The sequence below is a fragment of the Carassius auratus genome, chromosome 9 (assembly GCF_003368295.1).
Source record: "Carassius auratus strain Wakin chromosome 9, ASM336829v1, whole genome shotgun sequence".
NCBI classification, from domain to species: Eukaryota; Metazoa; Chordata; class Actinopteri; order Cypriniformes; family Cyprinidae; genus Carassius; species Carassius auratus.
This window is the reverse complement of record NC_039251.1, coordinates 24,325,438-24,348,611: the sequence shown is the minus strand read 5'-3', so window position 1 is coordinate 24,348,611 and position 23,174 is coordinate 24,325,438. Positions and strand designations below refer to the sequence as shown.

General features: G+C 37.1%; 3 protein-coding genes across 3 annotated transcripts in view; all 3 read left to right on the top strand.

Annotated features, from left to right (window-relative positions):
* myo10l3 (myosin X, like 3) overlaps positions 1–13,299 on the top strand; it is a 65,823-nt gene extending 52,524 nt beyond the window's left edge. Inside the window, exons 24-40 of the mRNA XM_026272186.1 lie at positions 193–1,029; positions 3,980–4,103; positions 4,229–4,472; positions 4,599–4,694; positions 4,851–4,944; positions 5,037–5,092; positions 5,268–5,410; positions 5,574–5,768; positions 5,850–6,007; positions 6,415–6,538; positions 7,227–7,524; positions 8,261–8,468; positions 8,797–8,933; positions 9,124–9,244; positions 10,020–10,478; positions 10,612–10,803; positions 11,479–13,299. Coding sequence (XP_026127971.1) covers positions 193–1,029; positions 3,980–4,103; positions 4,229–4,472; positions 4,599–4,694; positions 4,851–4,944; positions 5,037–5,092; positions 5,268–5,410; positions 5,574–5,768; positions 5,850–6,007; positions 6,415–6,538; positions 7,227–7,524; positions 8,261–8,468; positions 8,797–8,933; positions 9,124–9,244; positions 10,020–10,478; positions 10,612–10,803; positions 11,479–11,583 — 3,591 coding nt within the window. The 3' untranslated portion in view covers positions 11,584–13,299. The remainder of the gene's footprint in view (positions 1–192; positions 1,030–3,979; positions 4,104–4,228; positions 4,473–4,598; positions 4,695–4,850; positions 4,945–5,036; positions 5,093–5,267; positions 5,411–5,573; positions 5,769–5,849; positions 6,008–6,414; positions 6,539–7,226; positions 7,525–8,260; positions 8,469–8,796; positions 8,934–9,123; positions 9,245–10,019; positions 10,479–10,611; positions 10,804–11,478) is intronic.
* A 2,783-nt stretch (positions 13,300–16,082) lies between these two features.
* On the top strand, positions 16,083–19,381 carry pttg1ipb (PTTG1 interacting protein b). Its single transcript, XM_026272184.1, has 7 exons — positions 16,083–16,394; positions 17,467–17,519; positions 17,654–17,762; positions 18,037–18,139; positions 18,335–18,400; positions 18,524–18,570; positions 18,688–19,381. Exons 1-7 carry the CDS (start codon positions 16,301–16,303, stop codon positions 18,729–18,731), a joined length of 516 nt encoding a protein of 171 aa, XP_026127969.1. The 5' UTR covers positions 16,083–16,300; the 3' UTR covers positions 18,732–19,381.
* Positions 19,382–20,079: 698 nt separating this feature from the next.
* On the top strand, positions 20,080–22,616 carry sumo3b (small ubiquitin like modifier 3b). The gene is made up of 4 exons (XM_026272185.1): positions 20,080–20,236; positions 20,861–20,989; positions 21,109–21,180; positions 21,731–22,616. Exons 1-4 carry the CDS (start codon positions 20,216–20,218, stop codon positions 21,791–21,793), a joined length of 285 nt encoding a protein of 94 aa, XP_026127970.1. The 5' UTR covers positions 20,080–20,215; the 3' UTR covers positions 21,794–22,616.
* The last annotated feature ends 558 nt before the right edge of the window (positions 22,617–23,174 follow it).

The following is a 23,174-nucleotide window of genomic DNA, read 5'->3' as shown; positions in this document are numbered from 1 at the left end:
ATATCATATATTAAATGCGTGAATGATTACCATATTCATGTATGCATGATGTTTACATAATACCAAAACTGAAAAAAAATACCATGGAATAACCATAGTGCATGTTAAAGCATTGGGCTTTTTCATTAAATCTGACATTTTTGGGGATTGACTGAAAGAACTGTATATATTTGGCCCTCCCCTATATTCCAGAAGGACGTGTCCCAAAGCCTGTGCCAGTACTCGTCTGAAGAGGAGAGTCGTCAGATGGAGGCGATCCTGCGGCTGGAGCGAGAGATTGAACGGCTGCAGAGACAGAGAGACGAAGGGGTGTCCTTGCTAAACGACAGCTCCAGAGACGACCTGCGGCAGAAGAGGGACGCCGAGATCTACCGCTTGGAGAAAGAGGCTTCACGCGTGGCCACTGAGTTCCTAGAGATGCTAGACTTCGGAGGTTTGGAGCAGTCGCTCTCCAGCGAGGAGAACCTTCACGACCCGTCAGAGACCACCGCACCTCTGGCCGAGGAAGAGGTGGATGAAGGCTTCCACGCAGAGGACGAGTGTATTCCACTCCCTGACTTCCCTCTCCCAGCTGCCGTGCCCATGGACAAAGAGATTCTCTCCAGTCTTCCACCTCCACCACCAGCCTTTGCTGAAGGTCTGGTGGCCACATCCTCACCTGCACGGATGGAGCGACCAAAATCCAATACCTCCATCAAACAAAACAGACTCTCAGACATTCCCCCTCCTCCAACTACAGCTCCACCCCCTCCTCCAGCTGCACTGCCGTCAACCACGGGAGATTATGGAGTGGTGTATAAAAACACCAGGAAGACGATAACAGAGATTGTACTGCCAGTGGAGGAAACCAGCTTCAGTATTCTGCCCGACACTGAGTCGGACTATGACCAAGAGGAGTTTGAGGAGGCGCTGGGGAGCTGTGGGGATGCAGGAAGTACTAATGACGGACACCTCACTGACGAGGAAGTGCTACATAGATCTTCCTATACCTACAACAGCACAGACTCCTTTAGAGGAAGTTCAGACTCAGTGAGTTCACTCTTTTCACACTTTATTTCACTGTACATCAGTATATCTCAGAGCTTTTTTGAACAAATGCATCATTTCAGGTAAATGCACTAGTTTTGCAATTTTTTTTAGGATGCAAATGTTTGCAAGAAAAAGCATTGCATTTCCCCCTCCCATCTCATTCTTCCCCCTCCATCACATGGAAACGAACACTGTAAGAAAATATGTCTATATTTATGGTAAAGAAAAATGGCAGGCTTGGTTGCCAGAAGTGTAATATGTTGGCAGTGTTTCAGGTATTATGGGATGGCATTGTATCTTTTATATAAAATAGACAAAACACACTTGCATATATATATATATATATATATATATATATACATACATACACACTCACACACACACACACACACACACACACAGAACAGGAGTTGTAACAAACATCAGAATTTACATATCCTATAATTTTATATTTCAAGTGATTCTACTTGAACTACCAAAATCTACTTTATACCTTACACCAATAACCGCCATAATATTGCAAGTGGAAACAGAAAGCCAAATGATGAGTCAGAGTTCAAAGTAAGTGGCCTGTCTATAAAACATGACTAATAATTGTAGAGAGAGTGCACAGGGTCACACGCACAAAGACAAAACAACATCAAGGTAACTCACAAAACTAAAGCAATGCAAAAAACATTAACTAAACGAATGAAAATGTGACAAAATAAGACACTATACTAATAACTATAATATAAATATAAAATATAATCTTATGTGAGTTCACACAGGGACATCTGGGAATGTCCTTTTACTGTTTCTCACCAGAAGTATTTATATGGTATGGTGTATTTACTTGGGGAAAATAAAACTAATTTGACAGTATTTTCACAGTATTTCACAGTTCACATGTTAAACCTTTTTATGGTTCCCCATATATGGCAAGGCAACTTACAGTATGGAACCCCGCACATCGCAGGCAAGAAAAAATAAATCAATTGTGCTCATTGAAATAATTCCCTTGATGTACTAAAACGTGCATATGATTACTATTTTGTTACCTCAGTATACTAATTAGTTCCCTTGATTTGCCAAATCATGCGCAAAATTTACTAATTCGTTCTCTCGATTTATAAATTGTATGCAAATCGAGGGAACAAATTAGTAAATAATGGGCATAATTTCTAAATCGAGGCAACAAAATGGTAAATACTGCATGCAATTTAGCATGCCATGTGCTGGGATCCATGTTATAGTTACTTAATTAGACATTTATTTTTCAGTGTATGTATTTAGCGTAACAACTGAATCATTGAATTTTCTTGTGTTTGACCACGGCTTGGATTGTCTTAGGAGCAGTGCTTTAAAGGGCATGATTTTAAACACAACATGTCAGCATGTTTTTTTTTTTTTTTTTTTTTTTTTTACGATTTATTTTGCCATTTTAGTTTTTAGTATGATATGACAGTGTAGAGGAGACAGGAAGCGAACTGGGAGAGAGAGAGAGAGAGAGAGAGAGAAAGAGGGGGGACGGGGTATCGGGAAAGATCCTCGATTCAAACTCGGGATGCCCATAGTGCAATGGTGCGATATGTCAGCACGCTGTCCAGAAGGCTATTGGTGCCAACTCAGCATGTTAACAGTCAGTGCATCACAACCCACGTGAATAAGTTAATCTCCTTTACAGCACTGCTGCTCTTAAATTTTGACATTCACCAGTATGAGCAGCTAGTTGATCTACAAATCTGTCTGTTGTTGTTTGTTGTGTTTCTACACAATTTTTGTTGGACCATGTTAGTTTCACTGTCTGTAAATCCATTAGTAGTCACTAAAGATTAGAGATTTTGCGAAAGTTGTGATCTGCTAATCTTTGTGGCATCTTTAACATCTTTGTGGCCTTTCACTTAAAATGAGCGACTTCCAACTGCTTTGTCACTGCAAAGTGTGAACGCCTCGTAAGGCATTTGGAATGAAAGGAATATGCATTTCATCACATTTATACAGTTTAGTGTCAGGGTAGTGAGATCCGGTATTGCCTGGAGCAAAACAAAAACACTCAACACTTTTGTCCTAATTCTTTTAAGACCTTTAAACTTGGCATAATACCATAATGAATGCATTATTGCTTTGGATTCCTTGTAGCTATTCATGTTTTATTTGCTAAAGCAGCATGAGGGGATCAGGTGAATATGATTTGATATATATTGAGTCTTTGTCCTTCGGGGTATTTCCAGAATGTGCAACGATTAGCCAATGCATGTCACACCTGCTCCAAACACAGTCCTGCAGCAGCTTGATTGTTGACTCTCGGAGAATATTTGAACTCAGAAACCTGATTCGGGTTCTGTTTGGGTGTAATGTGAAACTTGACATGACAGTTAACAATGGGAGGATATTTACTGATGTCATGCTCTTTTTGTTTGCATTAACTAGTAGGATTAGACAGTGAAATACAGATGTCATACTGCAGCAAGCGCAAAATTCTCCAGGGTGTACGGTTACAGTGTAAAGAAGCATTTTTAGCCAAAACTTTTATTGGCTTTCAAAATTTTGGGGTCTGAATTAATAATAATTCTAAAGGTTTTTGAAAGACGTCTTTTATGCTCACCAAGGCTGCATTTATTTGAGCAGAAATACAGTAAAAACAGTAGTATTGTGAAATACTATTGTAATCATTACATCATTACTCCAGTCTTCAGTGTCACATGATCCTTTAGAAATCATTCGAATATGCCAATTTGGTGCTCAAGAAACATTTCTTATTATTATTAAGATTAAAACAGGTTTAATATTTTGTGGAAACCATGATACCTTTTTTGGATGCTTTAATAAATATAACGTACTAAAGAACAGCATTGGAAATATAAATATTTTGTAACAATGTAAAGTCTTTACTTTTTTTTTTTTTTTAACAGAGGTATACTGTAGTACAAGCTTTTTACTGACATTCACAATCCTTTTCCCCCCACAGTTCATTGACAGCAATGACGAGAATGACGGATATGTGGACACGGACGAGGAGGTGTCCAATGGTAGAGTGCATCTGCTAAACGGAAGTGGACCTCCTTATTTCCACAGCTACCTGTACATGAAGAGTGAGTGTTTCCTACCGTTTACTTGCTTACTGTTTAGCTAATGGCTGTATCACTGGATGATATTGCTCAAACTGAACGTATCAATGGATAGAGTAGATTAATGTTTCTTATTGTTCTTTTTTAAGGTGGGCTGATGATCCCGTGGCGCAGGCGCTGGTGTGTTTTGAAAGACGAGACTTTCATGTGGTTCAGGGCGAAGCAGGATTCTCTCAAGTCAGGCTGGCTGTACAAGAAAGGTGGAGGGATGTCCACTCTGTCCCGCAGGAACTGGAAGATGCGCTGGTTCGTCCTTCGAGACTCTAAGCTCATGTATTTCGAGAACGACAGTGAGGAGAAACTGAAGGGAACCATTGACATCAGAGCTGCCAAGTAAGACCTCAGTGCCCAGATGTTTGGTTCAAACGGCAATGCATAGCTTCTGCAACTGGCAAAAGACCAACTGATGGCTTACTGTTTTAATGTTCATCGACTGATAAACTGTGGTGTTTCCCATAGGGAGATTGTGGACAACCATGAGAAGGAGAATGCACTGAATATTGTGACCGAGGACAGGACTTACCAAATCTATGCAGAATCTCCTGAGGATGCAAGGTACATTAAAAATGTATATTTATTTTATTCCAATGTTCCTGATCAATAGACTTTATTCAATGTGTGCAACTTTCCTATTCATCTGTTGCGCCCCCTTGTGGAGTATTCAAACTTATTAAGTATTGTTGCCTAAAGCCTGTCATACTTGTGTTGCAGTGGCTGGTTCAATGTGCTGAGCCGTGTCCACAGTGCCACTCCAGAACAGCTTCTGCAGATGCAGCACGAACAAGCTAACCCCAAGAACGCAGTCGTGAGTGTTCACGCTAATCTTAACTTCCAGCACCTGTAAGTGATGTAAAGGTGGCATGTACCTTATATTTTCATATGACGTTTCATCCTCAGGGAACACTGGATGTTGGGCTTATTGACTCTGTATGTGCCTCTGACAATCCAGACAGGTAATCAAGCTTAAAATTATTCCAGAAACATAACATTTTCTGTGTCATCCGTACTGTATATATTTAACCTATTAATTTTGAATTATTTTAGAACATTTCCTTTTAAATGGTAGTTTTAAAATAGTATTCCTGATATAATGGTCTGTGCTGTACTCACAAGATTTCTTTTCTTTAGGCCAAACTCGTTTGTTATAATCACTGCTAACCGTGTGATCCATTGCAACACTGACACACCTGAGGAAATGCACCACTGGATCGGCCTTCTGCAGAAGCCTAAAGGAGACTCGAGAATAGACGGCCAGGAGTTCATAGTGAGAGGTGAGTAAGACCGGTCTGTACAGGATACAGAGATTTACCAGCATTATGCTTGCTACATCGAGATCATAACGAATCCTGGTAAAAGAAAAACTAAAACAATGGGTGTCATTCATGTCCTCAATACACAAGCACTGTTTTATTTCAATTTTATTTTATTTTTCAGGTTGGCTGCATAAAGAGATGAAGTCCAGTGGGAAGAGCACATCTCTCAAGCTAAAGAAACGCTGGTTTGTTCTGACCAATAACTCACTGGATTATTATAAATCATCAGAGCGCAGCGCCTCTAAACTGGGAACACTGGTGCTCAACAGCCTTTGCTCGGTTGTTCAGCCTGATGAGAAGGTTTATAAGGAGACAGGTGAGTTTGCACATTTTTAATGCAAAACAAGATTTCTTCAAATATTCTATGGACCTTTTTAAATTTCTCTGTTCACCACAGGTTACTGGAACATAATAGTCCATGGGAGAAAGCATTCTTACCGTCTTTACACCAAACTACTGAACGAGGCCATGAGATGGGCTTCAGCCATTCAGGTGGCCATTGACAGCAAGGTTCCCATTGAAACACCTACCCAGCAACTCATCCGAGATATCAAGGTACATTCACCTTAAAAAATCAAATTGAATTCAGGATTCCACATGGAGTAAGGTTTTTCATCTTCTTAACAATCATGTTTCAGTTGGGGAAGCCGATACCTCTTGAACCCCGACAGTCCCTCAGGGGGAAAAACTGTAGTGTTAAGTGAGGTACACGGATGGGTGCTCTGTGTGCTGTTCACTCAGACTGTTTTCTCTCATTTTATTCTAATTTCTCGATTTATTTGATTATTTCTGCGTGCTTCTGTTCTACATTTATGCAACAGATTTGAGTCATTTTCAGTCATGTAAATGTAGCTCAGAATTCCTTTGTGTGCTGTGTTTCCATCTTCAGTAATCAGTGGATGTACATTGTGTTACATGAATAAACAAACCCTAATGCCTTTGTTCTTTTTATGGTTGTGCAGGAGAGCAGTCTTAATGTGGAGGCTGTGGAGCAGATGTACTGGAGGAACCCCATCCTGAGATACACGCAGCACCCTCTGCACTCGCCCCTGCTGCCGCTACCGTACGGAGAGGTCAATGTCAGCTGTGAGTCTCTCCTTCACACTGATCTACCTCTGTGTTTCAGCTGAGCATAACCATGGGTTTGATTCCCAGAGAATGAACTGTACTGTAATGAACTAACAAAATGTGTACCCTAAATGCAGTCTCTGAAAATGAAGTCACTGTGGATAAAAGCCTCTTTTAAATACATAAATGTAAATAATTTTTAAATAAGCTGAAGTGCTAAAATTATAAATGTTTTTTAAATATAAATAAAAGTCATTAAACTAAAATCAAAATGAAAACTAAGAACGTAAATATAAATCATATTTTAAAATTGTAATAAATACTACTAAGTGCACATGTTCCTCAATACTTAACTGGAAGTCATAAAATCTGCATATATAATAATTTAGATTTTATTTTTTTTATTTTAAACGCATGTCATTGCATGTCAACTACCCTTTTACAAACTAAAAGACAAAATTATGTGGTAATTGAGAGCAGGCCACTTATTCCATTCATAGAACTTACTGTTTATTTACTAGCATTCCTTTCTTAATCGTTCACACACATTCATACAGTTGACATATTTTGGCCCTATTGTTGGATTGTTCACTGGTGATTTATTTGCTCAGTGACGCACAGTTTTATCTTTTGAACTCTGGGTTTGATCCTTTGTGTCTGTGTCCCTTTCTCCATCGGTCTCCTCTTTCTGTCCTACTTCCTGCAGTGCAAAAGGAGAAAGGCTACACCAGCCTGCAAGATGAGGCGGTCAAAATCTTTAACTCATTACAGGAGATGGAAGCTGTGTCAGACCCAATGCCCATCATTCAAGGCATCTTACAGACATGTCAAGATCTGCGGCAGCTCAGAGATGAAGTGTACTGTCAGCTGATCAAACAAACCAATCACGTGCCTCAGCCCAACAGCCCTGCCAACCGCGCACACTGGCATCTGCTCACCTGCATGAGCTGCACCTTCCTGCCCAGCCGCGGCATCCTCAGATACCTCCGCTTCCACCTGAAAAGGTGTCGTAGATGCACTTTGAATATGACATTTACTGTCTTTTTTTTCTATAGATCATAGATTTTCATAATCTTTTAATAAAGAATTTAGTGGTTTTTAACATATATATGAAGGATTGTGGTGCACTTTGTGAAGAAAATACAGCAAGATGTTGGGAAAAGCATCCGGGCCCAAGCCCTTGTACATCAGCCAAAATAATCAAATTCATTGCATCCTTTGAAAATTATAACAGTGACATAGACCATCCTGGATCTGTGTTGGGTGGCAACACAACAATTTTTATAAATGTAAACTCATTTGATCTGCATGAATTATGTTAATGACCTGTTTTGACAAAAAATGAAGAATTTTTCCATAAGTCAATCAGTTTACAGCATTGTAAGAAACTTAAAAATTGTGGGGTATTTTACCTAAAGACTTTTATTTTAGTGTTATATTATTAATATATTATAATTATATTTATACATATTTCAAATGGGCTTTTATGTTTATTTGTTCAGTTCAGTTTAATTTTAGTTTGACATTTCTATTAACTTAATAACAATTTTTATAAATGTAAGCTTAATAATTTTACTAAAACTTATTAATTTCAATTAGTTTCCAAGGAAACTTGTCTAATTTTACATCTACAATTTTAATCTTTATTTTAATTAAATAATCTTTATTTATGTTTTATTTATGTTTTTACGTTTTTACTTTTAGCGCCATGAATATTTTCTGATTTCAATGACTTTTTAGGATAAAGGAGTTGTTCCCTGGGACAGAAATAGAGATGTTCGCTGTGTTCATTGGCGAGTCGCTGAAGAAGACAAAAGCGCGGGAGTTTGTGCCTTCACAAGAGGAGATCGTCGCTCTTTTGCACAGACGTGAGATGACGACCACCGTTTACTGCCATGGTGGAGGCTCCTGCAAGATTTCAATCAACTCTCACACTACAGCAGGAGAGGTGAGGGATGCTAACAGACAGAAATATCATAAAGCAGTTCATAATAGAACAACCCAGAGTTCTAAGGGAAAAATCTGATATATATTTAGAACTGCACTCTTGCATCTACAAATGTAATCATGCTTTTTTTCATGCAGAATGACATAACAGATAATGATTTCGGCTCAGGTTATTGAGGGGATGAAAGTCTACCTGAGCTTTAACAGAGAACAGAAAACTGCAGATGAACAAATCTTGCCTAGATATATATTATGTTGCTCTTATTCAGGAATGTGTGGTGTAATACGCTGATGGAGAGTGTTTTGGTTTGTATCTGTTCTTTGTGTAGGTGGTAGAGAAACTGATCCGAGGCTTGGCTATGGAGGACAGCAGGAACATGTTTGCTTTGTTCGAGCATAACAACTCGATCGACCGGGCCGTGGAGAGCAGGGTGATCGTGGCCGATGTGCTTGCCAAGTTCGAGAGGTAAAATCACACCACAAAGCTGCGCCTATTCACTCTCAGAAATTAAACTCTGTTCCTACAAAACGCTGCCAAATGCATGTGTCATCACTTGGTTATTAAAGCTGTAATATTCTAATATAATCTCCAAAGTCTCTAAAACCAATCTGAAATAACACAAAAACGATTGTTTGTGGTGGTGGTTGTTTCTCAGGTTGGCAGGAAGTGAAGTGGAGGAAGACGGCCCATGGAAGCTGTACTTCAAACTGTATTGTTTCTTGGATGTGGAGAGCATGCCCAGGGAAGGAGTGGAGTTTGTCTTCATGTTTGAGCAGGTCAGTCATTTATAGTTTCATTTCTTGCCTCTATTCTGTTCAAGTCAGTCATGGAGGTGTGTAATACCTGGAGAAACTATCCATACCATTCCCATGCAGCTGACAGTCGGTTTCTTTGACTGATTTAGCTTTTATATTTTTAATTTTAGTATATATGCTATTTAAGTTGTATTAATTTTAGCAACTTAAACTTACTTATTTCAGTTAGTTTCCAAAATATTTCTAATTTATACGGTTTATAAGACTAATAATTCTATTACATCTTTTTTTTATTTTCATCTTATTTCAGATTTGTTTTCATTATTGAACATTTTTATTAGTTTAAGCATCAACAGTATTGATTCTGAGCATAGAATATTTTGCATTTTATGACATTTTCTGATATCAGTCACATCTTAGGATAAGGATTAGAAAAATATGTTCATAGGCAAGTTGCTGAAGAAGTGAAATTCATTTTTTCACTTCTTCTCTTTATTCTGTTCAAATCACTTTATATAGAGTTTCAATTTAAAAAATCATATTCTGAATGGTCATCATTGGAGAAAGATACTTGAAGTGTTTGGTTACGGCATCTACCAGCAACAGTGCTAACTAGCTAACAGTGCTAACTAGCTAAATATTAGCCCCTGTAATTCAGTTCTGTTCTATGTATTGCACCTTTGCACTTGATTTTACTCTATTTAGCATTGATATGTTTTCAAAATTTGGTATCTGCAAGCATGAAAAAAACACGGAAGTCGTCAGATGTGAGTCTCCATCTTATTCATCTCTCCAGGCTCATGAAAGTTTAATAAGCGGTCACTTTCCTGCCCACGAGGACACCCTCCAGCACCTGGCTGCTTTACGTCTGCAGTACCTGTATGGGGATGTGTCTCGTGTGAACTGGAGCTTGGACAGCGTCTACCCCACCGGCCGTCTGCGCAACCGCATACTTCAGTTCACCAAAGTAGGAGGCGCAGCCGGATCAGGACAAACCCTGGAAAGGAGGAGGACGAGCTTCCTGGACGGCACGCTGAGGCGAGGGCTGAAGACAGGCACCATGAAGAAGCAGCGCAGCATGCAGGAGGAACAAATGATGGAAATGTGGATCAAGGAAGAGACTTCAGCCACCAGGGCCAACATTATGGAAAAATGGAGTCGGCTGCATGGTCTGGATCAGCATCAAGCCATGCTCAAATACATGAACATCATTAAAGAGTGGCCTGGGTATGGATCAACACTGTTTGATGTGGAGGTAAGAACTGAGGATTTGAGATGATTACATTCATTGAAATGATCAAAAAATTTTGAATCGTTTTTGAATCGAGGAACAATCGTTTTGAATCCAGGATTGATTGATCTGACGCTTGTTGTGATTCTGTGTGCAGTGTAAAGAAGGAGGTTTCCCTCATGATCTCTGGCTGAGCGTGAGTGCCGAGAACGTGTCTGTGTATAAGCGAGGAGAGGCCAAACCTCTGGAGACTTTCCCCTATGAACACATCGTCTTCTTTGGAGCTCCCCACGCCAGCACATACAAGATCACCGTGGACGGGAGGGACATGTTCTTTGAGACACCTCAGGTAATCAAATGTCATTTTAAATGGATTGTTCACCCCCCAAAATTCTGTTATTCTGTTATCACTGACTTTTCTCACCCTGATGTCGTTCCAAACCCATTAATCTTCAACATTTCTGTCGCCTCATTGAAAGCTCATGACACACAAACAGACATTGAAGACATAATCAGTATGAAGCAAGCAGTTTATTCCATGTCTTCTGAGCAGACAAGATTCCTTAAAATGAGATTTAATTTAGGCCTTTATTCACATTAAAACACTGATCAATGCAAATACGTAGAGCACACCAAATATAGTAAACGGAAACTCAAATGTACTACAGAAAGATTTGTTCTCACACGTCAAACAAGCACGCTTGAGCTTCCTCAAGAACCAGTGTGGTTTGTTCTCAAGTATCACACAGTGCGGTTGAGCTTCCATTCACCACATTTAATGTGCTGTAGGATTTTGTTTGTACTTGGATTAAACCTTTGATTCATAAGAACTATTTCACAATTTTGAAGCTTCAAGGTTTTGTTTTCACTAAGATTTGGAATGACACGAGGGCGAGTAAATGATGACATAGTTTTCATTTTTGAGGTGAACTTCTATAATAATCAACATGTAATTGAATAGAAGTGTTTCTTGGTTGGCTTTCTTCAGTTTTGTTCACTGTGAATAAACCGTGGCTTTTTTCAGGTTGGAGAGATCACCAAAATAATGAAAGCCTACATCAACATGATAGTGAAGAAACGATGCAGTGTCAGATCAGTGGCCAGCTTTGGCAGCAACTGGATCAGGTGATGAGTGCTGACCAATCAAGACGAGAGAGACTTCCTTCGCACTGATGAATAAATTAATTCAACAGCAGGGATGTGGATTGATGAATATAAGATGATGATACAGGAACAAGTTACAAGACAAAAAGTTTTTCTTTTCTTTTCTTTTTATCTGCATGTGTGTAGACAACCACCCCTATTACAACATATCATGATTGATCTTTAATATACAGTAACATTTTGGACCAATGAAATTCCACTTTGGGCGGGGCTACACACAGACTGTCCTGTCAATCATCCAAGCTAAATTAAGCACTCGTTCCTTTATCCCATCACGTCTGGTTAGTACGTGGTGCAGTGCTAGTTGACCAGCAAATGTTCATCACCAGTACCTCAAAGTCCTGAATGCTTCAACGTGCTCCTTTCTGCTTTTGGCCAGCTTCAGTTTCGAACACTCTTTGGAGAGGAAAGATCAAAACACAGTTTTAACTGTTACACACATAACAATGTTTTGTTGAGAGCTTTGGTTTCAAAGACTAATGGGCTTAGATGATTGCACACACTGAAGGCCTCAACAGCCATGTCAAAACTTGTCCATTTGCCTTACTCCACACAAGGGCTGGTCTGTGCCGATTTGTGTCATTTAGATGGCTTTCTGTGTTACTGTTACTTGGGTTGAGAGAATGAGAAAAAGTTGTTGTTTTTTTACCCGTCTTGCTATTTTTATCCATGCATTCTCTTGTGTATTGTTCATGAGGGGCTATTCACACAGAAAGTGTTTTTTTGCATTCCACTGCACTGCTTTTTCACTGATGTATTTCTATACTGTATGTAAACATACGCTAGATGTGGCGCGTGTTTTGCAGTGTCTCATACATGGCACAGCGTTCTAAAAAATTTGTAAAACATGCCTCTAGACTTTACTTCTTGCTCTTTTTTTAGAATGCTGTATCATGCGAGATGCCTCAAAAGATGGAAGGTAAAACACATCAGTCAAACATGTCTGTCTAGTGCATGTTTACATAAAAAAATCAAATGTGAACGGCCCCATCTGGGTTAAGCTCAGGTACAGTATAAAGACATAAGCAATAACTCAACATTTCAGTGCAGTGTTTTGGTTGTTATAGCAAAAAGATCTGAAAGGAAATTGGTGGAATACTGCTGTACTGATATTTGCAGAAAAGCTATGACACAGTAGGTCAGTTTTAAATCCTTACTTTCAAGATAAATTGATCCATTTCAGTTTAAATGTCAAACCTTTTTCAGACTGATGTTTGGAATATGCTTGTCTTTTTTCTTAAGAATGTTTTTTTAAGGAAGCCTGCATACTTGTAACTGAAGGATGATTTTGTGTGCCTAAAAGAGAGTGAATAATTATGGGTGGGCTGGGTATTTATTCAGTGTTCGTGTCATTGTGTGGATGGTGATGTTGATGGCATGTCGTGTACAGACTCCCTACATCAGTGATGTAACACACAGTGATAATATGAATGGAGGATGTCACTGTGGTATCAGAGACTCATTTACGTGTTACCACAACCTCATTCAAAGTCCTGTTCATGATTGCTCCATTAATAAATCTGGTGAGCTGCTGGTCAGTTCACTGCCAGAGTGCATCTCATCATCTTTAGTTTAGAGTCACAATATTCCAGTTTGTGTAGAGGATGAAAATCAAAGATTCTTTTTTTTTTTTTTTTGTAACTGGATTTACAAAATGCTTAATAAATTATTTCAATTCCAATTGGTTTGGATTATTTAAAAGTGTCATAAAATTACCTGTTTTCTTTTCTTCCTAGCTTTCCCACAGTCTCATTCACATGATATAAAAAAGTCTCTTATAATAAAAATATTATTATAAAAATATTTGGTTTCTTAGTTGGTTTCTGTTCATCTTTGTTACAAACAAAGTGCATTGCTACAAGGCTGCCAAAATTCCTAACACACTTCCTAATTTCATGTTTAAGTAAATCCCAACTGAGGCCATATTTACTTTCCTTTTGTGCTTTGATCCAGTGATATTCAATCAAAATGTTTTTCCTTAATTGATCATGCTTAAGCAAAGAAGAGTTAAACTTCCAATAAGAGACTCTAGGTTTTGAAGAAGAGATAACTGAAGATAGAGGGGAATGAATAAGAGTTGCTTTATGATCAGTCATGGGTGAAGGGAGAATGCTAACAGAAACATTAAAGTCCCTAACAGATTGTGAAACGAGCCAGTAGTCTATTCAGGACTGTCTAGAACCATTTTTGTTACTCCAAGTATAGGATTTAGTATTCAGAAATGTTTCTCACCAAATATCTAAAAAATCAAATTTATCCATTAATATCTTTAATTTAGAATTAGCAGAGGCAGTCTGTTTAGGTGGCAGTCTATCAAGATTATTATCAGGTACAATATTAACCCTTTCACGCATAGTGGTCACTATAGTGGATAGCTATTAAAAAAGCATTTTCTTGAATTTGCAAGGGTTTTTATGGCAAATTTGCACATCAGCCTCTTCATTGGACCCTGGTGCATCATACTATAAATTGCGACCAAGTGGTAAGCTGTTGTGTTTCGATTTTTTCCCCCTCCAAACCAAGATGGCCAAGGGTCACTCAGACATGCCAAGTTGTCCCATAATATCCACCCATTCCTTCTATCCTAGGAGACTCTTGTAGGTAAAAAACATATTGCAGCATCAAGCCTTATCTAATGAGTCATATCACAGTAAAATTTTCCAAGTTTAGATTTTAGATTGAGAGAAAACTCTGATTAATCACGTCCACTTTAGTGGACGTCATGCATCAATTGCTATATTTCAGCTACAATTCATAATTATGATGTGAATTTTGTTTTTGAAACTTAAAACTTAAAAACTTAAGCGCAGTGACTTTTTTTTACTGTAATTAAGTGTATTTGTATTATTAGAATGTAATTTTCATTGACATTGAAAAAGTCATGTGATTACATAATGTATGACAATTGTAATGCATGACTTTCCTTCTTAGATCAAAAAGTTATCTGATTTCGTAATGCACGTTATTGTTATGCATTTTTTACTCATAACATCAAAAAGTAATCTGATTACGTAATGCATGTTACTTGTAATGCATTTCTTTACACAACATCAAAAAGTAATCTGATTACGTAATGCATGTTACTTGTAATGCGTTTCTTTACTCATAACATCAAAAAGTAATCTGATTATGTAATGCATGTTACTTGTAATGCGTTCCCTTACTCATAACATCAATAAGTAATCTGATTATAATGTGCTTTATTGTAATGCGTTTTTTACTCATAACATAAAAAATTAATCTGATTATGTAATGCATGTTACTTGTAATGCGTTTTTTTACTCAAAACATCAAAAAGTAATCTGACTATGTAATGCATGTTACTTGTAATGCGTTTCCTTACTCATAACATCAAAAAGTAATCTCATTATGTAATGCATGTTACTTGTAATGTGTTTCTTGACTCATTACATCAAAAAGTAATCTGATTAGGTAATGCACATTACTTGTAGTTAATTACATGTTAGATCAAAAAGTAATCTGATTAGGTAATGCATGTTACTTGTAACACATTACTTTACTTGTAACATCAAAAAGTAATCTGAATGCGTTATGCAGGTTACTTGTAATGCATTACCCCCAACACTAATCATTTCAGATGAGATTCAAAAAACGTATTGCTAGGTTTTCTCAGAGGAGGGCTATGATAGAAATGTGCATGTCCATCTTGAACATAATCAGAATTATCAGCTAATAAGGGTAAATATCCATACTCTGGTGCACTGGAGGGAGCATCTGAGTGGTTTCCACAGTTGTACATTGACAGGCTGTAGAAAATTCTGATGAAATCATGTCCTTATGTTCTAATATCAAAGATACGCAAAGTGCAACTTGTATGAAGTTGTATGAAGCCTTTGCAATATTTTGCATTTATATTTTTTTGTATATATTTTATAGTTTTCACATGATTTGATATAATTGTATTGATTAGTTTGTTAAATTCACATACTTTATCTGTTTGATTATTGTCTTATATTTAATATAGTATATCTTCAGTTTAAACCATAACCGCATGCTGTCCACACAAGTGGACATCTGAAGATCTCTTTGAAAAAATTGTACAAAAATAAAATAAAAATCAATTCTTGTTTTTTATGCCCTAAGAGCAATAAAAACACATAGGAAAAAATAAAATCCTGAGGTTATCATAATTCATGCATGAAAGGGTTAAAGTCCCTACCAATGAAAACTAAGGCATTTGGGTATGGATTGAGCCACAGCAAAATTTTCTCTTCTATCGCATCAATGTAGATCATTCTCATGAGAACTATTATACACATAGATATTAATTAGTATTACCAAAGTGTTGATTAAACAAATGACCATAAGCAGAAAATGTCCATTCGGGTCGCTAAAGTAGTGCAAAACGTCCCCAGCAAAAAGGTTTTCCAAAGTCAGAACTTCTTTTCTTACTTTTCATGATGTTTTAGCAGCCAAAATGACGTCATGTTTTATTTTAATGTAGCCTACTTTTGCCAGCAATTTACTTTTATTTAACCCACATTAGTGTTTGTCAGGAAAACAACGACTAAATCAGCAAATCAAATCAAATCCTGCTTAACCATAAAGCACTATTTCGAAACTGGGAGGATCTTGTAAAAGTCGTCGTTCAGTGCTTGAGTGCTTCCAGCAACACATGACCAGCAGCCAGGCCTGAAATCAACACCGCTGCGTTTGCAATCATGATCCAAACTCGGACTTTTTTACTTTTTACTTTTGTTTTCTTTGTCTTCTGCTTTGTGGTAGTTTTTGGTCAGACGACAAGTCCAGAAACAAGTAAGTTTCATCCATACTACTGTATGCTTACAAGCTTTTTAACCGTAGATATTGTCAAACATTGGGTGGCTTTACAATCTACTTGGATACAGTTTTGGGCATCAACTAATTTCACGCAATCGGTTCAGAACGCGTTCATCATGACTAAATGCTCTCTGTGTATGCAGCTCGCGAGGAAACGCAGCCAATGTTTTTGCAGTTCGTTTGTCTGGCATAATGGCATTGAATTAATCGTCCAGCATATCGTCTGTTTCTTGGAAATTGTTACGTTTTAATAATAAGTCATGTATAACCAAACTGTTTAACGACAGTGTAACTTGGAAGTGACTTCAAGCAGTGATCATATGACTCGGCTCAGTAAAACAAATCTGGACCCCAAGCAGTGTTTTACTAGTTTAAATACTTAAAAAAATGTGTGAAAAGTTGTTTTGGTTTTCAATCAACTGTAAACCGTAACCATGGTAAACTGAGATTTTATTTGCTGGTTTGAATACCTTTTTTTACTAGTTTCCTGTGGTTTATTAGGCAGAGAGACTTTTAAATCACATGATCGGCTAGAAAACAAAGGAATATTGTGTTCAGTATAAGAGTTTTATAAGAGAGGTCATCTCACCAAGGCTGATTTCTGAGTTCATATGGTTTAGATTTCAAATATTGAAATCAATTTTGAGAAAATGATTGAGATTTATAATAGTGATATGGTTAAAATCAGTTGTCACTGATATCAAACTGTTATGAAACTGAACATTGTGTGTTAGATAAATAAAGTGTATGTGTATATATTTATATACACATATTTATCTAACACACATACTTAGTATACACTTAAATCTTGCACATAATTTACATGTACATACATAACTGCATTTTGTAATATACCTGCCTACAATTGTCATTTGTATATTGTCATTCACTATCTACTTATTTGTATTTTTTATTCTTTTATTATGTGTTTTATGTTCTGTCTCTGTCATTCTGTTGTACTGCGGAGCTTCTGTCACGAAAACAAATTCCTCGTATGTGTAAACAAACCTAGCAATAAAGCTCATTCTGATTCTGATTATTTTCACAGACTGCACTATAAAAAGCAACACAACTTGTGAAGAATGTCTGAAGATTGTTTCGGTAAGATATCATTTATTTATTCACTGTCAGCAATTGTCATCTGACTTCTAAACTCTTGTTTGTTCCACAGACACCAATAATTAGTGAAACATAAAATGTGTGTAATGTGTTTCTTTTTAAATCCTCTTTTTCAGTGTTTGTGGTGCATCTCAAGCCAGAAATGCATTGACTATCCAGTGAAGAGCATCCTGCCCTCTCACAGTGTTTGTGCGCTCTCAGAAGCACGATGGGGAGTATGCTGGAGTAAGACTGCCTCTTACATACAAGATACATCATGTCATCTCTTTACCTTCTTAATGGATGTATTGTATGCATTTGTTAAGAAATGAACTGTAAAAACAAGAAGAGCTTCACATTCACAGTTCATGGCAGCTTTATCTTGATTGTCACTTTATTACCCTTACACTCTTGTAAAATGTCAAGGCCAGTTTAACCTTTACATTTATTGCCTGTGACTAAGAACAAGCAGTGAGATTTTGCAAGAGTGTTCATCTGTTCTGTGTTGTTTGAATCTCAGTGAATTTCCAGACTCTCATCATTACCATCTCTGTGATCGCGGGGGTGATCATCATCGCCCTATTTGTCTGCTGCTTCTGCTGCTGTAAATGTGAAAACATTGGGTAAGATAAAAAGCTTGTTAGAGTTTGTGACATCACCATCAGCCATTAATTGGTACAAATTTATCTTCATAATGTATTCTTGTCATTGAAAATGATATATAGTGATTTACTGCTATTAATTATTAATAACAAAGCACTTTAACTTTGGAACGTGTAAGAAATTGTTACATTTAATTTCTGCTGAAAATTCAAAAGGTCTAAAAGGAGTGACGAGCGAATGGAGAGACAAACTCATCTGAGAAAGTTCCGTCAAGAGGAGAGGTACGATATGTTTTGAGAAAATAAATTTATTAAAATTGCATACATTTTGATTATTTTAAGAACTGTGGAGATGTTTTGATGAAATAGGGCTCAGTAAGAAAAAAAGTTCTTATTTGAATGCAGGAAAGCAGAGATGAGGCAGAGACATGAAGAAATGAGATTGAAATACGGTAAGATTTCCCTTTCATCATATATGATATAAAATAAATTGTATTCGCTTTATAGTTCACTGATAAATAGTAATTACACTATGTTTCAGAGTTTTATCGTTGCTTACTCTGTTTTAGGTTTGAAAAAGGATAACCAGTACTCCAGATTTGAGAACAGCTAAGAAACTAGTGATGATGCTCCACTGTTATCTTTTCTTTTACCTCACACCTATTTCAGAAATGAACACGGTTTCCTGCATAGCCAGCACTCCTTTTTTTTTTTGAAAGACACTGAATTTATCAGTTAGCTGCTGACCACACAAACATACCTTTTCTCTGGCTTGAAATTGAATTAACTAACACCTGTATTTTTCAATGAATCTTTAAGCAAACAATATGAAGCCTTGTAAATATAGTTAATGGATGACATTTGCAAATCCAAATAAGCATCAACCAAATTAAGCAAGACATGTTGATTTTTGAGTCTGCATTGGACTTTTAGTCGGCAGTACAATTCATTTTTATTTAGTCTTAGCTAATTTTAGCTGTGTAGCTTTTTACTCTGATTAAACTAGGACATATAGAAAATGTGCTATAATAAAGTGCGCTTTATAGATTAATGTCCCACACATTTCAAATTGATGAATCGATTTGTCCCTGCCTTTGCTAGTTTGTTGGCATTTCAGTGTAATTTGTCTATGTGCTGCATTTTTGAATGTTTTGATCACTAACTCATAATGTATTTACCAAAGGGTTGATTTGTCAGTGCAATTTGCAAAAGTCCAATAAACTGTGAGAAAGCTATCAATAAAAGTGAATATTTTACCGTAAACGGGAAGCAAATATACATCATTAAAATGTTAAATTGCTTTTAAATAGATTTGACTTAAATCATATTGTTAGTAATTTTGACACATTAAACATGAAAAGTACAACACAATTTTTTTTTAGCAATGTCAGTTAATTTATTATATATTTTAATATTTTAGTTATAATAAACTAAAGGTAGTTTATATATATTTACATTTTTAAATGTATATCATGTTTAATCATGTTTTAGTTTTTTTTTATGCATGAGACCCCAAAGAAGCACAATAAGTTTACATTGTAAGAGCAATAATATGCAAATGCTTTGACAAGCCTGTTAGCCTAAGGCAGTACATGTAGAAATGTTTAATACACATGATACGTATGTGTGTGTGTGTGTATGTATGTTACAGGCATAAACAATAAAACAAGCAGTTATGAAACGAACAGACTGCAAGTGTTGCAGGATCAAGTCAACAAATAGTTAAAACAAAATTAGAATAGACATTGCTAAAGGGCCTATTAAAGAAGGAAGAGATGTGTTTTTAGTCGTTGCTTCATTAACCAAAATGAACACATTATCATTTTGAAATCATATTCATAATTAAAAGTAATTTTTAACCTCAAACGTTAACCAGAACATGAGGATTGGTCACGTGGTTTCATACTGTCCAATAAAATGGACGAGTTGATTTTGCGCGTTCTTGGTCTACAGCGCCCTGCTGGGCGTCACGTGGTTTTGCCCGGGCCAATCAAACGTGGGAATCCAGTATGCGCTTTCTTGCAGAGCGCGGGGAGGACAGGACTCGTGGTACCGTCACATCCACATCTACCGGGAGAATCCTACATTTCTACAAAAATGTCAGACGAGAAGCCAAAGGTACATATATGTCTCTGTGCTCCGAGCTCTTGTAGCGTGTAGGGGTGTATTTTGATGTGATTATAATGTGTGATTATACATTGCCGGGATCGTGCACTTAATATGCGCGGAAACAAAGAGGTTTTCAACAAAGATTTTGCGCATTTTCTGCATATGGCCATGTATCTGAGCCATCCTTCCAACTAGATGGAGAATCAATACATTTATTGTCGCTAACAATATAATCGGCAGTATGTTGCTTCGTTTCAGCATCAACGAGGTGCTCAGATTGGCTTTCTTTCGTTAACGTTAGTTGCTTCAACTTTGCGCCAAACGCAGTTGCACCGAAAGCGTCGCACAGTTCTTTACGCAGTTCTTTTTCCAATAACTCTAACGTTAGTGTTTTAACACATGCTGATGATATAGATGAAAGTCTGGCTGTTTTAGCGCGTTGTTCATCTCTGTACTCGGTATCACAGGAACCTCTAACGTTAATGATTAATACAGGGACTGCATATAAAGCACAAGGTGGTTTTAACTAAAATGATCTGTTAAGTTACCTGGTGTGTGACTAAGACCCTTCACAACAGTGCATGTTTATGATTCATCTTTGTTTAACACCACCCACTGCATATTTCATTTCAGGAGGGTGTGAAGACTGAAAACGACCACATCAACTTGAAAGTGGCGGGTCAGGATGGATCTGTGGTCCAGTTCAAAATTAAAAGGCACACCCCCCTCAGCAAACTGATGAAGGCCTACTGCGAAAGACAGGTGAGGATGCTAGACTGCAGCTTGAGCTCCAGTGACCCTGACATCTGTACACGCCAAACTTTGCACATTTGACGTTATGTTGATATGCAGCAGATCTATAACTTTTTGTTTTCTTTCAGGGTTTATCCATAAGGCAAATTAGGTTCAGGTTTGATGGTCAGCCGATCAATGAGACGGATACGCCTGCACAGGTTTGCACTCTTATTTTTGAACTTGTTGATACAGATGTTAGCAGCTTCTAATATGTTAACCGATTAAAGGAAGAGTTCATGTTTCCTGAATAGTTGGCAGAAAATGCACTTGCCCTCAGGCCTTTTCCAAGATATAGACTTCTTCCTTTATTGGAACAGATTTGGATCAATTTAGCGCTGCCTCGCTTGCTCACTAGTGGCTGCTTTGCAGTGAATGGGTGCCGTCATAATGAGAGCCCAAACAGCTAGAGTCAAACATCACAACTCACACTATTTTTAGTAATATTTTTTTAAATAAACATGTTTGGTGTCTTGCTATGTGGACTGTATTTTCCTAGTTGCTTTCAGTAATATTTAATCACCTCAATTTCTCATCGAGGATGCAGACTTTGTCCAAAAAAATTAAGCAATCCATAAAAACTGCTTTAAAAAACAACAACAAAAACTGCATTTGTCATAGTGTATTTGCGTACCTGGAGCTTGGCGCACACAAACGGTTATAAGGCCTCAGTTGTAAATGTACTCCGTGTATGTTTTTGTGAATTTTCAGCTGGAAATGGAAGATGAGGACACTATCGATGTATTCCAGCAGCAGACGGGAGGAACCTGCTAAAGATGAAGCTGGTTTATTTGTGCTCCTCTTCACTTCCACTGCAGTTCAGGGCTGAAATGGAAAAGGTTTTGGAAATCAAATCTGTTTAAGTTAATAGCGCTCTCTCTCTCTCTCTCTCTCTCTCTCTCTCTCTCTCTCTTTTTAACATTTTCTTTTTTTTAATCATCTAAAGACCTCGTTTCCATTTTTGCAATGTTGTCCCTGAACTAAGTTGAGTTGACAGTTAATGTTTTCTATTTTTTACCCCTTTTGGAGATTGTATGCCTGTTGTATATGTTTTTGTATTATGTATGTTTGCACCTCCCCCATCAATTTTTACATACAAGGAGGGAAGCTTTGTGAAAGAGGATGTTTGTGACCTTAGTATAGTCCCAGAATTTCTTTAATTGTGGTAAACAACTTAACTTTAAGACAACCTTTTTATGAACCTTTTCGAACAGTGACATTGTGTTTTTCTGAAACCTCAGGTTTAATAAATCTAGATTGTGGTTGCGGTACATTTTTTTTATTTTAAAAGGTTTTATGCATATGTCTTTAAAATTTGCTATGAATTTCATGATATAAACGAAGTGTTCCCCTTAATTTTATCATCTCATAGTTTGCCCTCTACAAATACGTCATATAGACACATTTCTCTCATTTAGCCCTTCTGGCAAATCAACAGTATTAAACTCTATCCTGGTGTAATTGCAACTCCACAGTGAATTCAAGCCAAATCAATATGTGGGTGTTGTAATAGGAATGGCAGGGCTGTTTGAGTGAGGAGAGGATCCTATGTTGGGCCATTTACTACTGTAAATAATAAATATACTTTGATACTGATGTGGATTTGTCTTGTTCTTCAGGCTGTATAAAGGTCAGTTCAAGACTGCAATGGTTTGCCACTAGATGGAGTAACTAGTGCAGGGTTTTTTTCCTTCGTTTTTTGAGAGAGATTGCATGCAGTTCTGAAATATTTTCTACCAACTAATCCTAAAATTTCTGCCACTGCATTTAATGGAATAGTATTAGTAAGAGGCTATTGTTTGAATGAGTTCAGCACACAGATTCTCACAATGTTTCGTTTATACGGAAACAAATTGCCATATGTAGAATTATTTTTATTTTTTTAAGTTAAGATTTTCTTACAACACTCTTTGAATCCAGGAATCCTTGTCTTATTTTTTTTCTTTAAAGTAATATCCAGTGCTACAATACAACAACAAAATATATTGTAGCTACATTCATGGCTAACATTCATAAAGACTAAACATAACATTAATATAGTATCGTCTTGCTTTACTGTAAAATTGTTTTACTGTGATGTGAATGTTTGACAATGCCACAGAATAGATCAATCTAGAGAAAGAGCTCTTTATTGTGGATCTGTAAAAGTCTGAGC

Excerpts from the sequence above, each read along its gene's own strand:
- pttg1ipb (XM_026272184.1), top strand. The coding sequence starts at position 16,301 with ATGATCCAAACTCGGACTTTTTTACTTTTTACTTTTGTTTTCTTTGTC. Across the intron at positions 17,520-17,653 it reads AATGTCTGAAGATTGTTTCG|TGTTTGTGGTGCATCTCAAG; the intron begins GTAAGATATCAT and ends CCTCTTTTTCAG. Across the intron at positions 17,763-18,036 it reads ACGATGGGGAGTATGCTGGA|TGAATTTCCAGACTCTCATC; the intron begins GTAAGACTGCCT and ends TTTGAATCTCAG.
- sumo3b (XM_026272185.1), top strand. The coding sequence starts at position 20,216 with ATGTCAGACGAGAAGCCAAAG. Across the intron at positions 20,237-20,860 it reads TGTCAGACGAGAAGCCAAAG|GAGGGTGTGAAGACTGAAAA; the intron begins GTACATATATGT and ends ATTTCATTTCAG. Across the intron at positions 21,181-21,730 it reads AGACGGATACGCCTGCACAG|CTGGAAATGGAAGATGAGGA; the intron begins GTTTGCACTCTT and ends GTGAATTTTCAG.